At 33.2% G+C, this 17,335-nt stretch overlaps 1 protein-coding gene across 6 annotated transcripts in view; it reads left to right on the top strand.

Moving 5' to 3' along the window:
* The window catches only part of Mbs (Myosin binding subunit), a 127,511-nt gene that overhangs the window by 48,423 nt on the left and 61,753 nt on the right, over window positions 1-17,335 (top strand). For 3 of the 6 annotated variants that reach the window (XM_072538305.1, XM_072538302.1, XM_072538303.1), the window contains exons 3-10: window positions 1,427-1,589; window positions 2,844-2,988; window positions 6,287-6,488; window positions 7,425-7,511; window positions 13,131-13,286; window positions 13,413-13,494; window positions 13,899-14,033; window positions 15,001-15,135. In XM_072538305.1, coding sequence (XP_072394406.1) covers window positions 1,427-1,589; window positions 2,844-2,988; window positions 6,287-6,488; window positions 7,425-7,511; window positions 13,131-13,286; window positions 13,413-13,494; window positions 13,899-14,033; window positions 15,001-15,135 — 1,105 coding nt within the window. The remainder of the gene's footprint in view (window positions 1-1,426; window positions 1,590-2,843; window positions 2,989-6,286; window positions 6,489-7,424; window positions 7,512-13,130; window positions 13,287-13,412; window positions 13,495-13,898; window positions 14,034-15,000; window positions 15,136-17,335) is intronic. The other 3 variants (XM_072538304.1, XM_072538306.1, XM_072538307.1) reach the window with 3 other exon arrangements.

The following is a 17,335-nucleotide window of genomic DNA, read 5'->3' as shown; positions in this document are numbered from 1 at the left end:
GACTGATTTTCATTTTTGTTGGCAAGTTAAATTTTTTTATTTTTCATTAGAAATTCTCTCCATGGAACAAATATACATAGACCATATTTTCTGTGTGAAGTGTAATATAAAATTATTATTAGGTTTATATTAGCCACATTAGGCTCCATTAATGAAGTAATTCTCCTTATTATACTGTCAATTATATAAAAGATTTTCCATTATTATTTAATTAAAAAAAGTTATGGATTATTTTTCATTTCATTTGACAAGTTGATATTTCCCCAAAGAGCAGGTAATTAAAACTGGGTACTTACAATAAAATTTTTAATCCGAAACCCGCGTAAATATAGCGAACCGACTATATCAAACCGTTCCGGTTTCTTGAATCTAAGGTTTTTAAGACGTTAACTGATGAAGCCGACATTATCATAGATGAAAAAATAAATGTTGTTCAAGAGTTTACCAGTAAAATTTATGCCGTGAATAACTGCAATAGAGTAAATAATACAAGAAATCGCATTTTTATAAAAAAAGTATGCTGCGAAAGAAGACAACGAACAGTTTTTGAAAATAATTTAAAGTTTTGACTCCAACACTATACCACCATGCTGGAAATCTTTAATACAAAAAATTTTAAGGACTCTTTTTGTTAATTCCATGTGGCTTAATGCAACTACTGAGTCGTAATGTACAAAACTCCAGCCTGAAAATGATGGCGAATGTAGCGAAGGCAATGATGAAAATTTTAGTTCCGATGAATCAGAAGTAGAATAAAAATTACTAATTCGAATCAATGTTTTACAAATGTAATATTAATATTTATGGTTTAGAATAATAAAATTTTTGTACTGAATAAAATATCTTAAGTCATTTTTTAATTATTAATTAATTATATTCTGGGCCAAATTATATCGAGCGCCTCTTGTTTTTTTATAATTTTTAACATACTAAATTACATATCAAATAATTTTTATCCATTAAACAGATCGGTAAAGGTCTTTCTTATATTGGATCTTAGACTATTATATAAAACAAATAATATAGCCAACAAACACAATAGACTAGGCATGTACCTGAAAAAAAAAATAATTATACGATTAATACTAAAACCGTTATCAATAACAAGCTACCACTAAACATTAACAAAAAAATTCTATTATAGAACGAGTAAATAATTATCAACATCCATGAATAACGCTAGAGTCTAATAAACTGATGAGCAGATAATAAAATAAATTAAAATAGTACATGGGTGTATCTTAAGGAATTAAAATAGTGTTTCACAAACAGAAATTAGGTAATTTAGTCACAATTATTAAAATAACTGTAACAAAATAATAGCTGTAAAACCCCGGTTAAGACCATCGTCAAATTTAAACAGACTTGAGATATTCTTCTTAAGAATTCTTTTAAAAAACTACATCTATTTTATTTTCCTTACTAGGCATCGACTGCGAAGCAGCTAGGAACGAAGAAGAGTTGGTGATGTTGAGAGATGCCAAAGATTGGTTAGCCACAAAAAGTTCCTTAGTTAATGTACCACACCCTAAAAACGGAGCTACACCTTTACATGTAGCCTGTGCCAAAGGATATGCCGACGTTATAAAGTAAGTACTATATCTTCTAGCTTAATATATTCTCTCCTCCATTCGCTATCTTCCTATTAAACACTTAATCTATAGTGGATATTAAATAAAACACAACCAGAAGTATGAACGAAGGAGATTTAAATAAATGCATTTTTTTACAGCGTACCAGGTCTTCGGCAGGTCAGAGAGCTGGAAGAAATATAATATATCTGGACGGCCGATGGATCGTTTAAAAACTCCGTATTATTTCTTTCGACGCTTACGCCAATAAATACACTCCGTTTTAAAATTATTGATAGAATAGTTTATATAAGCAAAAAAATTAAATTAAAGGCGTCAATGAAAAATTTGATCTTTTGAATGGATATTTCCATTTTTGAATGGATATTTCCTCTGTATATGTTCCTAATTGTTGTCCACCTATCTAACCGTGGTTTATGTCTTATGTGTTATAATGAAGTCGCTCTGATGAACCCCTGAGCGTAAAAAGTGTTCTTCCTGTAAAATCCTGAATGAATGAATTACGTAATCCTATAATTACGTGGCTAAAGGTTCTAAACCAAGGCTAAAAAAAATCAGTGACGAAGAACCTAAAAACATTTTGAAATTTTCTTGTCTCAAATGTACGCAGTAATTTTATTAAATTAATAATGTGGGTACCTACATATTATTAAGAATTGCCTAAGTTCCTTAGAAAGAATTCAATTAAAGTTTCCAATTGACGTAAAATTTTTCCTTGTCAATAATTTCAGTTAAGATTTACATTTCTGTTGAGAGAAGTTCTGAAATTGTTTTCTTGTGGCATGTTAAACATTATGTTTATGTGGGATTAAGCTACAATTGATTGTAATAAAAATTTTATTTTATATTATTTGTTTAGACGTTTCGATTTCCATTTCGGAAATTGTTTTCAAAAAGAAGGAATTTTAAATTAAAATGAGGAGGTGCTTACACCTGTTATTGTTTATTGTATACTAATTGGCGCTCTTTAACCAAATTTGACAGGCGATTCACCTGTCCTCGATCTTCCAGTTAGATATCCACGTTTTGAGTTGAAAATTCTATGGTTGAAAACTTAATATCAAATTCTGATTTGTTGTGTGTCTATAAGTTGTATATTTCTGTATTCTGTGTTTATGTATTGTGTATTATGTATCTATAGATGATGTGTCTCTGACCGGATTAATAGAAGATTCTTAAAATTAGTTGGTTCTATATTATATGCAATCCGTTTTTCTATGTATTAAAATCTTTATCTACTTCTGTTTTTAGAATATTGTTACAATGTGGAGCTGACATTGATGCGCAGGATGTTGACGGCTGGACCCCTCTACATGCCGCTGCGCACTGGGGGCAAAAGGAAACGTGCCAAATATTGGCTGAAAGTTTGGCTGACATGGAAGCTAAAAACTTCGTAGTAAGTTATTTTTCTTAGTAAATATAATTGTATTTATCGGCAACAAAAATAGTAAACGTGATTCTCTGTCTTCAATAACTTTCATTTTTCTGGTTTTAAGTTAAATATATAAATAGAATAAAACTTTTATTTTTCAGGGTATCTTTATTAGTTATAAGCATTTAAACAATTCAATTGTTAATAAGAAATTCCTTTCCAAAAATTCGGATTATCATGTTAAAGATTCGGATTCAGCGGGTGAAAATAAAAACCGTTGTAAAATCTCATGGACTTCAATCGGCCACGAAACCCCCCTTTGCCCCTAAACTATTATATCGATCGCGGATTTATTTCTACTATTAATGTTTGGAATCAAAGTGTCTTCTCCTTAATTAAGATAATTTAAAATGCAATCTTCTAAAGCATTAAAAAAATGTTTTCCATCTTTATCGTTTTAACTATTTCCCCAAGCAACATAATGGCAGTTTAATTCGCCTCCTATTAAAAAAGGGAATCTAAACTATAACTGAATATATTTTTCAATAATGAATTTTTATTGGAAAACTATGTCAGAAATATATTTACAAATAAACCGCCAGTTTGTAAAAAAAAAAACTATTATCATCCCTCAAAATTTTTGTTTTAGTTGTTGAACTGCCTCCCATTCGAAAGTTTTTCCACTACTGGACAAAAATGGTTTATTCCACTGCGACCTTTTCAGATCTATTGTGGTCCTCTAGTCCTAGATAACATTCTCTAGCCTGGCCCTTTTTAAAAAGTATAATAGCTTCGAGACTGTACCTTTCATGTGGCTATTTGCCGGTGGACTTTCTTCTCCTGGTGCAAAGAACCGCACATTTGCCAGACTGTCACACTGACATAGAATGTGCTCTGTTGTTTCTTCTTCGAGGTGACAGCTCCCATCAGCTTCCAGTGCCTATTCAGTTTACAGTTAGAAGACCTACTATGGCTTTGACTGTTTTCCTGTCTTTTCTTATTAGGTCTGCCGTAAATTTTGGCGAATGTTCTGTAATGAATTGTTTCGCCTGTCTTTGTTCTGGTGAATTCCTCCACCATTCCAGAGATTTGTGAGCTACCCACTTCCTTGTAGCCATTCTTGTTACTGTCTTTGCAACGTCACAGAAGGGTTTCGGTCCAATAATTGGCATTGATGAGCCTTGTTTGGCCATTTCATCTGCTTTTTTATATTGCCCTTATGACCCTCGTGCTCCGGTACCCAGGCTACCGTAACCTTGCTACGGTCTCCTAGTTTATTTAGGACACACACATACACACACACACACAATCCCATACTAGTTTAGAATTGAATGCCTTAAGCGCTGCCTGACTATAGGTGAAGATGGCAACTGAACGGAACGTTCTTTCCTGTCTTTCTATTTCTTCCACGCAGTGATGGATTGCCGTTATTTCCGCCTGGAAAACTGTCACATCCTTAGATAGACTTACCGGGAAATGTATCCCTTGATTTGTCCCTACTGTCCGGCTCCCACACCCTCCGAAGTTTTTGATCCATCCGTGTACCAGCTTGTATGGGTGCACCTTTATTCCAGTCTTCCCTGCCTGGTATCTTAATTGTGAACTTATTGTTAAAGCTATATCTCGTAGCTGTTGCATTGATAGGTTTCCCCATCACAATATCGGCTTTTAGCTCCTCGATTAGCTTTCTGTTGTCAGCACCATGCATCTGGCTTATATGTCGCTGGCTATGGATTAATCAGTGTATCACTGATCTGGCTTCGCTCTGTATAAAGATATAAGTGGTGATAGATTCAGCAGGAGTTCCAACGCTGCAGTTGGAGTTGTTTTTATGGCCCCCGTAATACACAGGCATGCTAGCTTTTGTGTATTACCTAGCAGCCTTAGTGCTCCCACTTGCTGCGTCTTTGTCCACCTCGTCACCGAACCGTAGGTTATCATTGGTCTAATAACCCTTGTGTATAACCATCGAGTCATTTTGGGGTTAAGTCCCCAATTCTTACCGCACATTCTTCTACATCTGTCCAGGGACATAGTAGCTTTCTGTTTGGTTTTCAGAATGTGAGTATTCCATGTAAGCCTATGATCAAAGTACACCCCAAGGTATTTTGTTCCTTTGGCAAATGAAATCTCTGTTCCTCCCAGCACCGGTGGTTTTAATCCTTGTAGTGCTGTTTTTTTTTTGGTGAAGTTGACGATTTGTGTTTTCTGAACATCTCTCTTGTTTACACCAGTCGTCAACTATATTTAGGGCTGCTTGCATTCTCTCAGACACCACCTGGGCCAACCTGCCCCTGACAACGATTGCTATATCGTCAGCATATCCTAGACATAAAAGCCTTCTGCAGACAGATTTCTGAGGAGATCATCTACCAAGGTTGCCCAAAGTAGAGGGGACAGAACTCCTCCTTGTGGGCAGCCTCCACCTACTTTTGCTTTGAGGGTTGCTTTACCCAGAGTGGACATTACTGTCCTATTCTCCAGGGATGCCCTTATCCATCTGCATATTACCGCAGGTGCGCCTCGTCTACTCATAGCTCCTATCAAAGAGCTGGTAGTAACATTATTAAATGTCCCTTTTATATCTAAACAAGCGGCCATTGCTATCTCTTTGTCTTCCATTGACTTTGAGATAAGCCTATTTAGATCATCCAGGATTTAGAGTCCGTAGATTTACCATTTTGGTATGCATATTGACGATTGCTTAGAGGATTATTTTTTAGCACTTCGTCTCTGAAGTACCTGTCAAGAAGCCTTTTCAGTATTTTTAATAGAAACGAAGATAGGCTCGGTAGTCGGTCTATATGACTTTGGTGTTAGGTCTGATACTTTACCTACCTGAGGCAAGTATATGACTTCAACCTTTTGCCATATTTCCGGTACGACCTCCCATGCTAAACTGACCTTGAGGAGCTTGCATAGGTTTGCAATCTTGCAATCAATACCTCTAATCCTATATGCAACAGTATTGGATATATGCCATCTGTCCCTGGAGACTTATATGGCCGAAACTTATTTATATCCCATCTAATTCTGTTTGGTCTTGTGATTGCTGTGCTTTTTGCTATTTCCCAATCTGTAGACCTTAGCATAGTCAGCCTTTGGTCAGATGTTGGTTTGCTTATCTGCATCATCCAGAATTGTTGAGCCCTGAAAGTGCGTGTTTATCAGTTCTCTAAGACTTTCCTCTTTGGTGTCCGTAAATTTGCCAAAGATTTTTCAAGCTTCTTTTTGTTCATTGACTGGGATATATGGGTAGATAGAAAAATCAAAGCACTTTATATACCATAATGATTCTATCATAATGTTTTGTGTTTTGTAGGGACAAACAGCATTTGACTTGTGTGATACCGACATGCTATCGACATTGGAAGATCTTAGGAAAAAACAAAATAAAGAAGAAGTATTCAATAGGAGAATGGCCAAGAAGAGGGCCGATATTAACGATAGGAATTTGGAATCTGAGACGCCTACCAAAGTTAAAAAGGTTGAGCTCGAAGGGACGAAAGTGATTAGGAATATAGGTATATATAACGTTTTCTTTTAATTCTAATGTAAAAAACTTTATGTAGGTTAATTATTTCGACGAATGGAATTAATAATAAGATTAGAAAGAATATCATTAACATTTAAAAGCACTTATGTAAGTGTATTTCAAAATATGTTTTCACATTGACCGCGAAATTAATTATTATCGGAATGTTATGGTTTTCTATGATGCTTGTTTATTTCGTATAAATAGATTCTTATAACCCATTAAGAAGATCGATAATTTTGTAAAAATATGTTGAAATCGTATGGAATTTTAACGGAGTTAAATATATTTTATAATAAAATATATACAAATATGACATTCTTCTGTGACATACACTACAAACACATTTATAATAAGAGGAAAAGCTAGTGACTTTAGGGAGATATTATTAATACTGGTTAGGCATAGAACGCATCGGGATGAGACGATTCATATGGCGCAAAATCCGTATAGTCTGAGCAAAGAACACAAAATGATTTTGCCAAAACTTAAAAAAAAGTAATAATTAAAGTGTTTATGTAGGAAATGTAAAATTAGCTGGTTAATTAATTAAAGCAGTAAAAAAGAAATGAATTTTGTTGTAAATTTAAAAACAATCAATTTGGCACAATTCAACACCATTATCAGCACAAGTTCAAAAATTCTGGAACTAATTAATTCTCGTAGAGAAGTTAAAATATCTAAAAACAAGAAACAAAAACATAACAGACAATAATTTCTGTCCAAACAGAATCAATAATTTGAATGTGTGGTCGCTGATAAAAAAGAAGTTATAAAAAACAGTGACAAGAAGCAAGTACACGTTTGTACCAATATTTTTACAAAATTATTAGTATCTTTTAATAAATAATTGATAATTTTATAAATATTATTGACCCCTATCATTTTATTTAATGATTATTTGCTTTTTATTGCTGCCTTAAAGAAATGGACGTATCAAGCGAAATCGAATCGGGATCAGAAACAGAATCAGAGAGCAGCTCTGAGAGTGAATCAGAAAGCTCCGACGACGGTAAATGTAATAAATGTACAGTTACTAAACTAATGTATCTAATATTTAATCAATTTATTCTTTTATGTAATGTTACAATAATTATAATAAGAATGTACTAACAATTAATATTAATCTTGAGATTATTCGTTTGAATTATTTGTATAGCCATTATATTCCAGTCTAGAAGAAAATATTTGTGAAAAATAATATTATAGATGTCTGATCGTTTTAAATCATAGGAGGGACATAGATAATGAAAAATACTTATCGGCTACTGTAAGATCGGCTTATTTTTTATATAGACCAATTAAGACCAACTATATAAACGGCTTGGCAGTTGAAATGTGTAGTATGAGATAATAAAAAAAGACTATCATCTAGGGATTCATCAGTTTTGTAGTGGAATTATTGTTAAATAAACAATCAAATCTTTTCTTAAGTCGCCTTTTTATTGTTATTTATTTATAAACAAATTTTTCCATTATATATATATATAAACCGATATTTAGGCGCCACGCACTTCCGGTAGGGATCTATGGAGGAGTATCACTGAGCCGCAAGCCCTTATCTCTTGCCGTACTGCTCCACCATAGGCCGATCAGACACCAGCATATTCTAGTCTAAGCCGCAGATTCATCTAGAATTTTAAACTGCTGCGTTAGCCTTTTGTATTTTTCTGTACACCGAGCTGGTGCTCGAACCCACATCCACTGAACCATTTTACAGTGAAACGAATGAGAATCGGACGCCTAGCCCGCTTGGCTATCTGACCGACTTAAGAATAAGGCTATTATGTATCTATATAAGTGTGCAACATTCCAAACAGATCATCGATTTGTTAGTTAACGAATTATTGTTAATTTTTTTTATCCCAGATATAAAAAGTTATAAAAACACTTATTTGACCCCACAGTATGCTCCTACAGTTATTTAACAAAGAGTAATGGATGCTTGAATATTTAAACTACAAGAAAACGTGAAAAACCAAATTATTTTTGTAAAAATTTCTTTACGCAAGCCGTTAAAAATATATTTTTTTGCTAATAAACAAATAGAATAACTTTCAAAATTTTTTATGGTATATCGTTCTAATTAGGTGGACCGAAAAACTGATTAAAAAAGACACATTTAACAGAGAAAAGAACCTTCTACGACCAATAGATGCCAGGTTAATAATAAGTACCCCTTTTAAATAGGTAAAAAGAAACATAAATAAGACTTACAATCAATTTATTCACACCAACAACGACCGGTTTCGCATACTATAATTTGCTATGCATCTTCAGGTCAACGGTATATGGTAAACTAAATGCTGAAAATATAATAACCCATATTAGGGTGCTAACTGGTAGAAAATATAGAGCAATTATGTCAGTATTATATGTGTGTGATTTATAAAAATTTCAAATTAACTGTCTGTTCTCAACACAATAGTTTCATAATATAGAACACACCCATTTGGTTTTAAAAAAATAAGCAGATCTGACAATAACTCGATACATATTTTTGATTAACTGTGTTCCTCTATGAATTAAAGCTATCAGATACCTATAATAATATAAAGCTATCAGATACCTCATTTCTAGACTGGGTTATTTATTATAAATAACTATAGTGGAGAGTATATTATCAATTTTTTTTATACAGAATATTTAACAAGTTAACGTCTAACGGCCAATTGAGCGTCTTGTTTTCTTTCTGGTAATTACTTTAGAATTATTATGGTTAGCTTGTTTTAGAAAAACAACAAATGAATGACCCGGACCTAATAGTATAACCAAAGAATATAGACGCATATAGAAGGATCCTACACTGTTATTTTTTAGCTTCGGCAAAGGTTGATCATACGTTATAAAAAAGAAGCAAAGGTGGATCAAGATTTTAGTTCCTTATTACTACCACTAGGGAGCGATCATGTCAGCGCTATTATTGTTTCTAAAATATGAAAGAGTGGGGCAACAAATGCAACTTTAGATATTTTTATATGTAGATGCCGCGTGGTCGCAGAATAGCATTAAATTTTTGCGCTTTATAAAATTTAAAAAAAAATAATTATTTTAACTTATAATAAATGAATCTTTTTAGAAAAAATATTATGATTCAAATTTTTAATTGAAATATGTACAAATCTACAACTAATGTAATTAAAACTCTCTTCTTATAAACTATAAATAAAATGAATTAAAAGTCAATCACCGGGAGAGAAAGCTCAAACAATTCCTGATCTTGTTAGTACGCTAGAATTGCTTTTTAGCACATACACCAAAGAATTATTTTTTACAATTTGAAAATTCGAAATTGTGAAGTATAATTTCGGATTTTTAAATTAACAAATAAATAACTAAGTCTTAAATAACGCCTCACTAGAACTCAACAAAGGAAGATAAGAAAAAGACAAAAATGGCTGCTGGGACATAGACCATAGCAAATACTAAGAAATCCAAATCAGCAACACCCGACGATAAAAAGAAACTTCGGGAGAATACCATCACCCCTCTCGTAACAGAGTTGCTAAGAAACCAAGGTGCTCTAACGAGCAGACTAGGTCATAAAGCACCCTGACAAAAGTATTCAGAATGGTGGTAGCACACAAACACCATCCTGATACTCAACTAGATCGGACTCAAGCAAATTTGATCATTAACAAACTGAAGTAAGCACTTGATGAGGCTCCTATCTGAGGTCAAAATGAACCTCTGCAGTTCCATAAAACATCGTTTAGCGAAGGGACCCTGTGGGTGAACTGTGTTAACGAGTATACAAAAAAATGGACGACTGAAGTGGTGAAAATTATTGAGGGCCTGTGGGAGGGAGTAAGCTTAAATAAAATTGTTCCAATTAATATGACCAAGCGCCCCATGGTCCTCACCCGCGTCCCCGAGAAAAAAATTGATGAAGAAACTATCAGGACCCGTCTAAAGAGGCAAAATCAAGACCTTAACACAGAAGACTGGTTGTGATCTCTGTTCCACAGACTGAACGACAGTAAAGATAGAGATTATAGAGGAAGGAGTTATGAAGGAGATAGTTCTCAGATCAGCATACCTCTCATATGATGATCCCGAACAACCATCAAGGGAGTTGGAACAGTTAGTGAGAGATTGCATGAAAAATGAACTGCAATTAATCATTGGCTATGATATGAATGTCTACCATCTGACCTGGGGCAGTACAAATACCAAACTGTTAAAAAATGGCATGCTTTAGATGACGTGTCTTGTTCAGAACATCGAGACCGGCAATGAGCATATCAAGGAAACGTATCGTAATCCTCGTAAAACAAATTGGGAAGCATATCAAGCAGACCTGGAATATTGTTTAGGTAAGATTAAAGGAACGATAAGCCATACATTGAACGTAGACATGGCCGCCGTACAATTTCATTGTCATGTCAGCGCTTAAAGATAACTGTCTTATATAGTGAGGAATTTCAACGGGAAAGTACCCTGGTGGAATGACAATCTTGCAAATTAAAGGACAGAAGTCAAAATTGTCTAAAAAGTTTGATGAAAAGTTCTGAGAAAATTAAATTTTTGGTTAAAAAATTTTGAAATTTTTTTAAAATGTTTCGTAAATTTTTGGGCAGGAAAACAGCATAATAAAAAGATATGTGACGATTTTTCGTACTTGTTTTTAATTCAAAGTTATAAAATTTTATTTACATATAATAAAATAAATAAATACTTTCAATATTGTAAATATCATACCTTTTTTAAGTTTTAAAATTAAAAATTTAACAATTTAATATATTAAAAATAAAGATTTTGTTGTGAAAAAAACAAAAAAAAGACAGTTTGCAAATCAATGGCATCGTAATTTGATTACACGTAGATGCATAAGTTAAATAAATTGCTCCGTTCGTACTCCTTTCCCCCCTAACTACATATTTCATGATGGTTTTAAGCCAGCGGCCACGGTTTGAGTTTATGCAATCACAACCGTGACCCAATCGCCCATTTGAACTGGCCTTCTATATGCGTCTATATTCTTTGGTATAACAGTAGAGATGTATGGTGGAAAATTGGCAGTACTTGTGAATGTCAAAAATCAGAGAAGTGAAGAAGTAACTGAACGAATATTAGCGGGCAAGACGACATACTGGAGATACCATAGGCTAATGACTGACAAGAGCTTATCCAGAAATACAAAACTGCAAAATGGGCTGTAGAAATAAATTACAGACTTACTCACAATCTATTTAGCTAGCGACGACCGGTTTTGACCTCTACAGTTTTCTGGTCATTATAGGTCACCGGTAAAGTACAATCTTTAAAATGCTGAAACAATAATTACATATTACAATTTAAGAAACAAAAAAGGAAAAGACAGTTAAGATTTGATTTCACGTACAGGGCGCCTGTGCATCCGCTTATACATATTTCGGCCTAATAGGCCTCTTCAGAACGGCTTTCACAGTCGATCTGAACGTGAAAATAAATCTTTTCTGTCTTAGGAAGCAACTCTAACATGGCTTCGTATGGACGCAAATAGCGACATCTGATATTAAAATCCGTAAACTAATTTTCGAAACCATATTCAATTCAATTTCAATTCCATTTAAGAAACCTTTCATCAGGTGTGGTACAAAGAGTGCCAATATTACCACTTATGTTTGTTAAAAGGAGCGGGGGGAATTTTTTTAATGAATAGTAAATTAAAAATTAAACTAAAATAATATAAATAGTACTTACATTCCGATACAATTCCGGTACAATTTACTATTCATTAAAAATTCTCCTCCTCCCCGTTTAACAAATATAAGTAATATTGGCACCTTTTGTACCATACCTGATAAAAGGTTTTTTTAAATTGTTCGAATCACAATATGTAATTCTTTCAGCATTTTAAAGATTGTACTTTACCAGTGACCTGATGATGACCAGAAAACTGTAATGGTCGAAACCGGTCGTCTCTAGCTAAATAAATAGATTGTAAGTCTTAATTTATTTCTACAACCTAGTTTTGTAATGGACTCACATGGGCAACCAATTCATTATTTATTACAAAATTGCAAATATACAGAGTTGCAATCAGACCAGGAGTTACATGTGCAGCTGAGACAATGTGCCTCGCAGATAAAGATTAAGAATACTCGAAAGAAACATCTTCAGAAGAATTATGGGTCCGATACGAATGGAAAATGGAGAAATGAGAAGAATAATGAACCTTGAAATAAGAGACATTATGAAGGGATAAGATATAGTTAGTTCTATTAAAGCGCGGAGACTGGGATGGCTGGGATACATAGAGGGAAGGAAACATGACCTACCGATTAAGAAGGTCACCAGATGGAAGAAACAAACTGAAATACATACCCAGAGAGTGTTGAAAAGACCAGGTCATGAGAGATATCAAAATTCTGAAAGTGGGAAACACAGATCGAAATGAGTGGAAGAAAATTTTAACGAAAATTTTAAATCTATCAGGAATGAAAGGCCTTGATGATAATGATATTACTGTTGAAATTAATCTTGTATTAATAAGTCCAAAATCAAATTCATCTGCAGCCATTTATAATAAACATTCTTTATTATATAAGACATATATGTCAAACAACCATTTGCAGTTATACTAATTTATCACTTTACCAAAAGTTAGGAACCAATAATTTAATTAATTGAACTCCGAATGTTTCAGAAAAGAAAAATAACCTGAATGTCAACAATGAAATCACAACGAACACTACTGTGCCCCAGAAGATCGTTGACGACAAAGAGGATGTTACTTTAAGGAAGAAACCGTTTACAAAACAGAATTCAGATTTGAGTCCAACAAAACTAAATAATACTAATAGTGAGTAATCATGATCATAGATGTAATAAACTATTACTGCATTGAATTTTTGCGAACATTGTTAATATTAATCGATGATTTTTTATCATGATGATTTTTCTCCTAAATATCTAAATATTTTTGTAGATCTAACTAATTCCACGGAATCTATAAAAATTGACCCAGAAGTTACTCTCAGGAAACCTCCCATTGTACAAAATGAAAAACCGTAAGTTATATATTTTTTTTCATGTCTTGGTATTTCAATTCAATGTTATAGAACGAATTTGGGAGAGGGGATTGTGTGATGTTAGTGTACGTTTGCAAATTACTGTCTTAAATAGTTACTAGATGGACATATATGGGACTGCTTTCCAAATGAAAGGTTATGTACAGCTCTCCGATTGTAGTGTGGCCGGTGGGAGCATGAGCGTCTGTGCTAAACGTACAGGTGTTGTAGTGAATGCGTAACTTGAGAAACTCTGGTCCCGTTCTAATCGGAGAGCTGTACTTTATGGTATGTACTAAATAACTTTATATTCATTGCAATCTCATGAAAATCTTGTAAATGCCACTTATCCCTTCTTCCATTCTGTTGGTCAATTGCTAGTTCAATAAATGTTTAATTTTAAGGACTAAAAAGGAAGACAACGATACACCGATCAGTACCGCTGCAACCACAAATACCACAACTAACATATCACAAGAAAAGACTTCACCAGTGACTAGTCCACAGCCTACTACTAACAACCAGCAACCATTGCGAAGGTAAACCAATCGCTTAAACGATTCTTACGAATAATTCGGCAGGAATTGTGTTTTTTTCTATATTTTCTATAGATGGAGGAAAAAACAATTGTTGGTTAAGTTTAGGGGTTTCTATATGAACTGCAATCTAAGATAGTTGATTAAGTTTGAGTCCAACACACATTACACAGAACTTTTCTGTCCTCGCGTCTCGCTTTACTAAAAAAATTGCATCATTCTGGATCCAACATCTTTGAGATTCAACTGACCATCTTCCTTTCGTTGTTATATAATTAGAGCTTATTTTATTTGTCATCATTTTGATCAGAGTATGATTAGCGAATTTCTATAACAAACGATCTCATTTAATAATAATGTTATTTGGATAGAAACATTTTCCATTGTTTGGATCTGTGAATTGTTGCTATTTTCTTCAATGGTGTCTTTCATAAGAAACCATTTTTCCGGGTGTTTTTAAGATACTGAGGGTTTCATTTGCTGCTACTTATTTGTTTTAGTTATTTACCTTTATCATAAGGGGTTGGGTACACATTGTTGACTTCATTAGTCAACACGTGAGATCATTAACACGTTTGCAGCAAAGGTGAGGAAACTGATTGAGGTTATGAGATTATCGCTGTGACGTCAGGTGTAAAGGATGATCAGCAACCTCACACCTGACGCCAAATATAACAAAGGAAGTAGAGCAGATGGATAATGATTAGAAGCTTGTCAGGAAATACATTAGAAGTAGTAATTGGAAATCACGTCCAATCTGTGACTGATGACCAATTCCAAGGTCATTGTTATTCCTGTTAACAGGTGAAAATAGAAAGGACTAATAAGCGAAGCCGCAGATTCCCAATTGAACAAGCACAAGGTCATGGAAATAAAAAACGCCTGTATATAAACCTTGTTTATTGAAAATTTATTGTTTTTTCTTCGTTTTACTGAACGCAAATTTTGATATTTTTAACATTTTTGTCAGCGGTCTAAAGTTGCAAATTCCACCTCCGCCTAAAACAACAGTTACCGCCCCAACACCGGTAACGAATTCGTCCACGCCCTCCACTCCTACAACACCGGGAGGAACAAGGCTTCAGATGCTCAAAAATTTCTTTAAGTATGTTTACACACAGTTTTTATGACGCTAGGTTTGCAGGTTTTGTTTGCTGTGCGGCCTGATTTAAAGTGTACGTCGCTGATCTCAATTCAATTAAAAATTAATATTTTGGAAATATGTTCACAAAGTTATCTTGAAACAAAATACGGATGAAAATTTCACAAAACGTGTTATAAAGCTTCTGAAGTAATTCAGTGATCACTCAATTCTTCTTGTATATATACAAAGAAATTGGCGTCTTTAACCGTTTTCAGATAAAAACAAGCACACGAAATCTTAAAATCGTTGATTAAGTACATCAAATTAAACTACAACCAAATATTTACATGATATACAGCCGAATAAGTGAACATACAGGTGATATCGAATGTTACGTTTTTACATAGGACGAACATGGTGCATCTTTTATATCGACAACAGCACTACGGTATGCCAAGGAGTAACAGATCCGGCCAAGTTCGTAAGAGTCTTATTTTATTTATCAAAAAGCAAAGTGTAACATATTTTCCATAATTTTTCATTACAAAGTAAAAAAGGTTTGTAAAATGATGACGACATATTTTGTGTAATTGAATTGAGATCATTCCCAGTGTGTCCTGCATTTTTCTAACAAAAAATATCCATGCCAAATTAATATTACATCTACACTGAATATCCAGTACAGATCAACATACCGCATGGATTTTTCTGCGCAACATTCAAGTTCAGGACAACAACCGATTGCTTTATTACACTTTTATTATATGTACAAGCGTGAACAAATCTTATTGTTTATTTTGATTGAACCCTCTTTATAGATTTTTTTATATGAAACCTTTAAATGTATTTTTTCTTGTACTGTTTTGTACTTGACTTTTGTATTGTTCAACTTAAGCGTATACTTCTTCAGGCTTGTGATTGCGTTTATTTTTCAATAAGATATGTACTTTTTGGGAAAATACTCTATTCATAATACATTTTACTAAGTATGCTATATAAATTTTGATGAAAAATTAGATGAAGACACGTCAAATTTGATATAACAATCGAGAAGTTTTATGTGTTAGTATTATACGTGTTGAAAATATTCTCTTAGTATACATTATTTCATGTAGTTTTTTGCACGTCATCAGTGACATTTCTATGTCGCCATAGTACAAAAGAAATCGTGATAATGAAGAGTCACTGATACAAGTAACTGTTAATTGTTATCTTGTCTCTTACAGAGTGTTATAGCAGTTAAGCTTACACATTTCTACTATTAACATCATTTATCAAATTAGCCAGAGACCTCTTACAGTCACTTTAGAAAGATTCACGACAAAAAAATTACTGGTACCACCAAATGGCACATGAAAAAATGTACCTGACACATTTTTAAAGCATTGCCATATCATGTGTTTTTCCATTAACTTACTTGCCTTTTTAATTAAATTTCTCAAGAAATTGAACCTAGATAAATAACTTGACATAGTGTTTTGATCTATGATATTGAACTGTACATTACTATTCTTTGTATTAAGATAATTTACTATTTCATTTTTCAAGTCAAGTATCTGTTGATATTTTATTTAAATTTAATAATACAAACTCTTCAATATAATTCATTATTTTTTGTTGTGGGAATTTTGATCATTTCACAATTTCCTACATTCTGTACTATCCTGACAACACGGCAACACTGTGCGAAAATATTAACTTGGATGATCTACTGAACGTTGTCCTACATCCATATAAAAGAATTGACGTATGTACACCGAGATTGCCATATCTGAAGTAAGATGTATTATAAAAGACAACTCCATGTATTATAAATATAATAAAGCACCAGATAAATTAACGCCTCTCGTGGTGTGAAGAATATATTCTGCTCTTGTATGGCTTATCGATAATAAAACAAACTTAAAGTAATGTACATACTGAGATATACGAGGATGTATTAAAAACTTCTTAGCCTAAGTACTATTAGGAAATAAATTACTATTTAAATGGGAATAAGCCACAATTAAAGGTTAAAATACGTTTATTGACGTTTCAATTTCCACTTCGGAAATCGTTCTCAAAATACAAACATTAGTAAATTAAACAAATTTTGTTTTTTGTTACTTAGTGAAAAATTCTTCTAATAATTTAATTTTATCTGACTCATCTATATTGACAATTCAGACATACATTATACATTTTAAAGTAGACGACTTTAAAATGATATTGAGAATATTGT

The sequence above is a fragment of the Diabrotica undecimpunctata genome, chromosome 7 (assembly GCF_040954645.1).
Source record: "Diabrotica undecimpunctata isolate CICGRU chromosome 7, icDiaUnde3, whole genome shotgun sequence".
Lineage (NCBI taxonomy): Eukaryota > Metazoa > Arthropoda > Insecta > Coleoptera > Chrysomelidae > Diabrotica > Diabrotica undecimpunctata.
The sequence above is the reverse complement of the archived record's forward strand: the minus strand, read 5'-3'. Positions and strand labels throughout refer to the sequence as shown.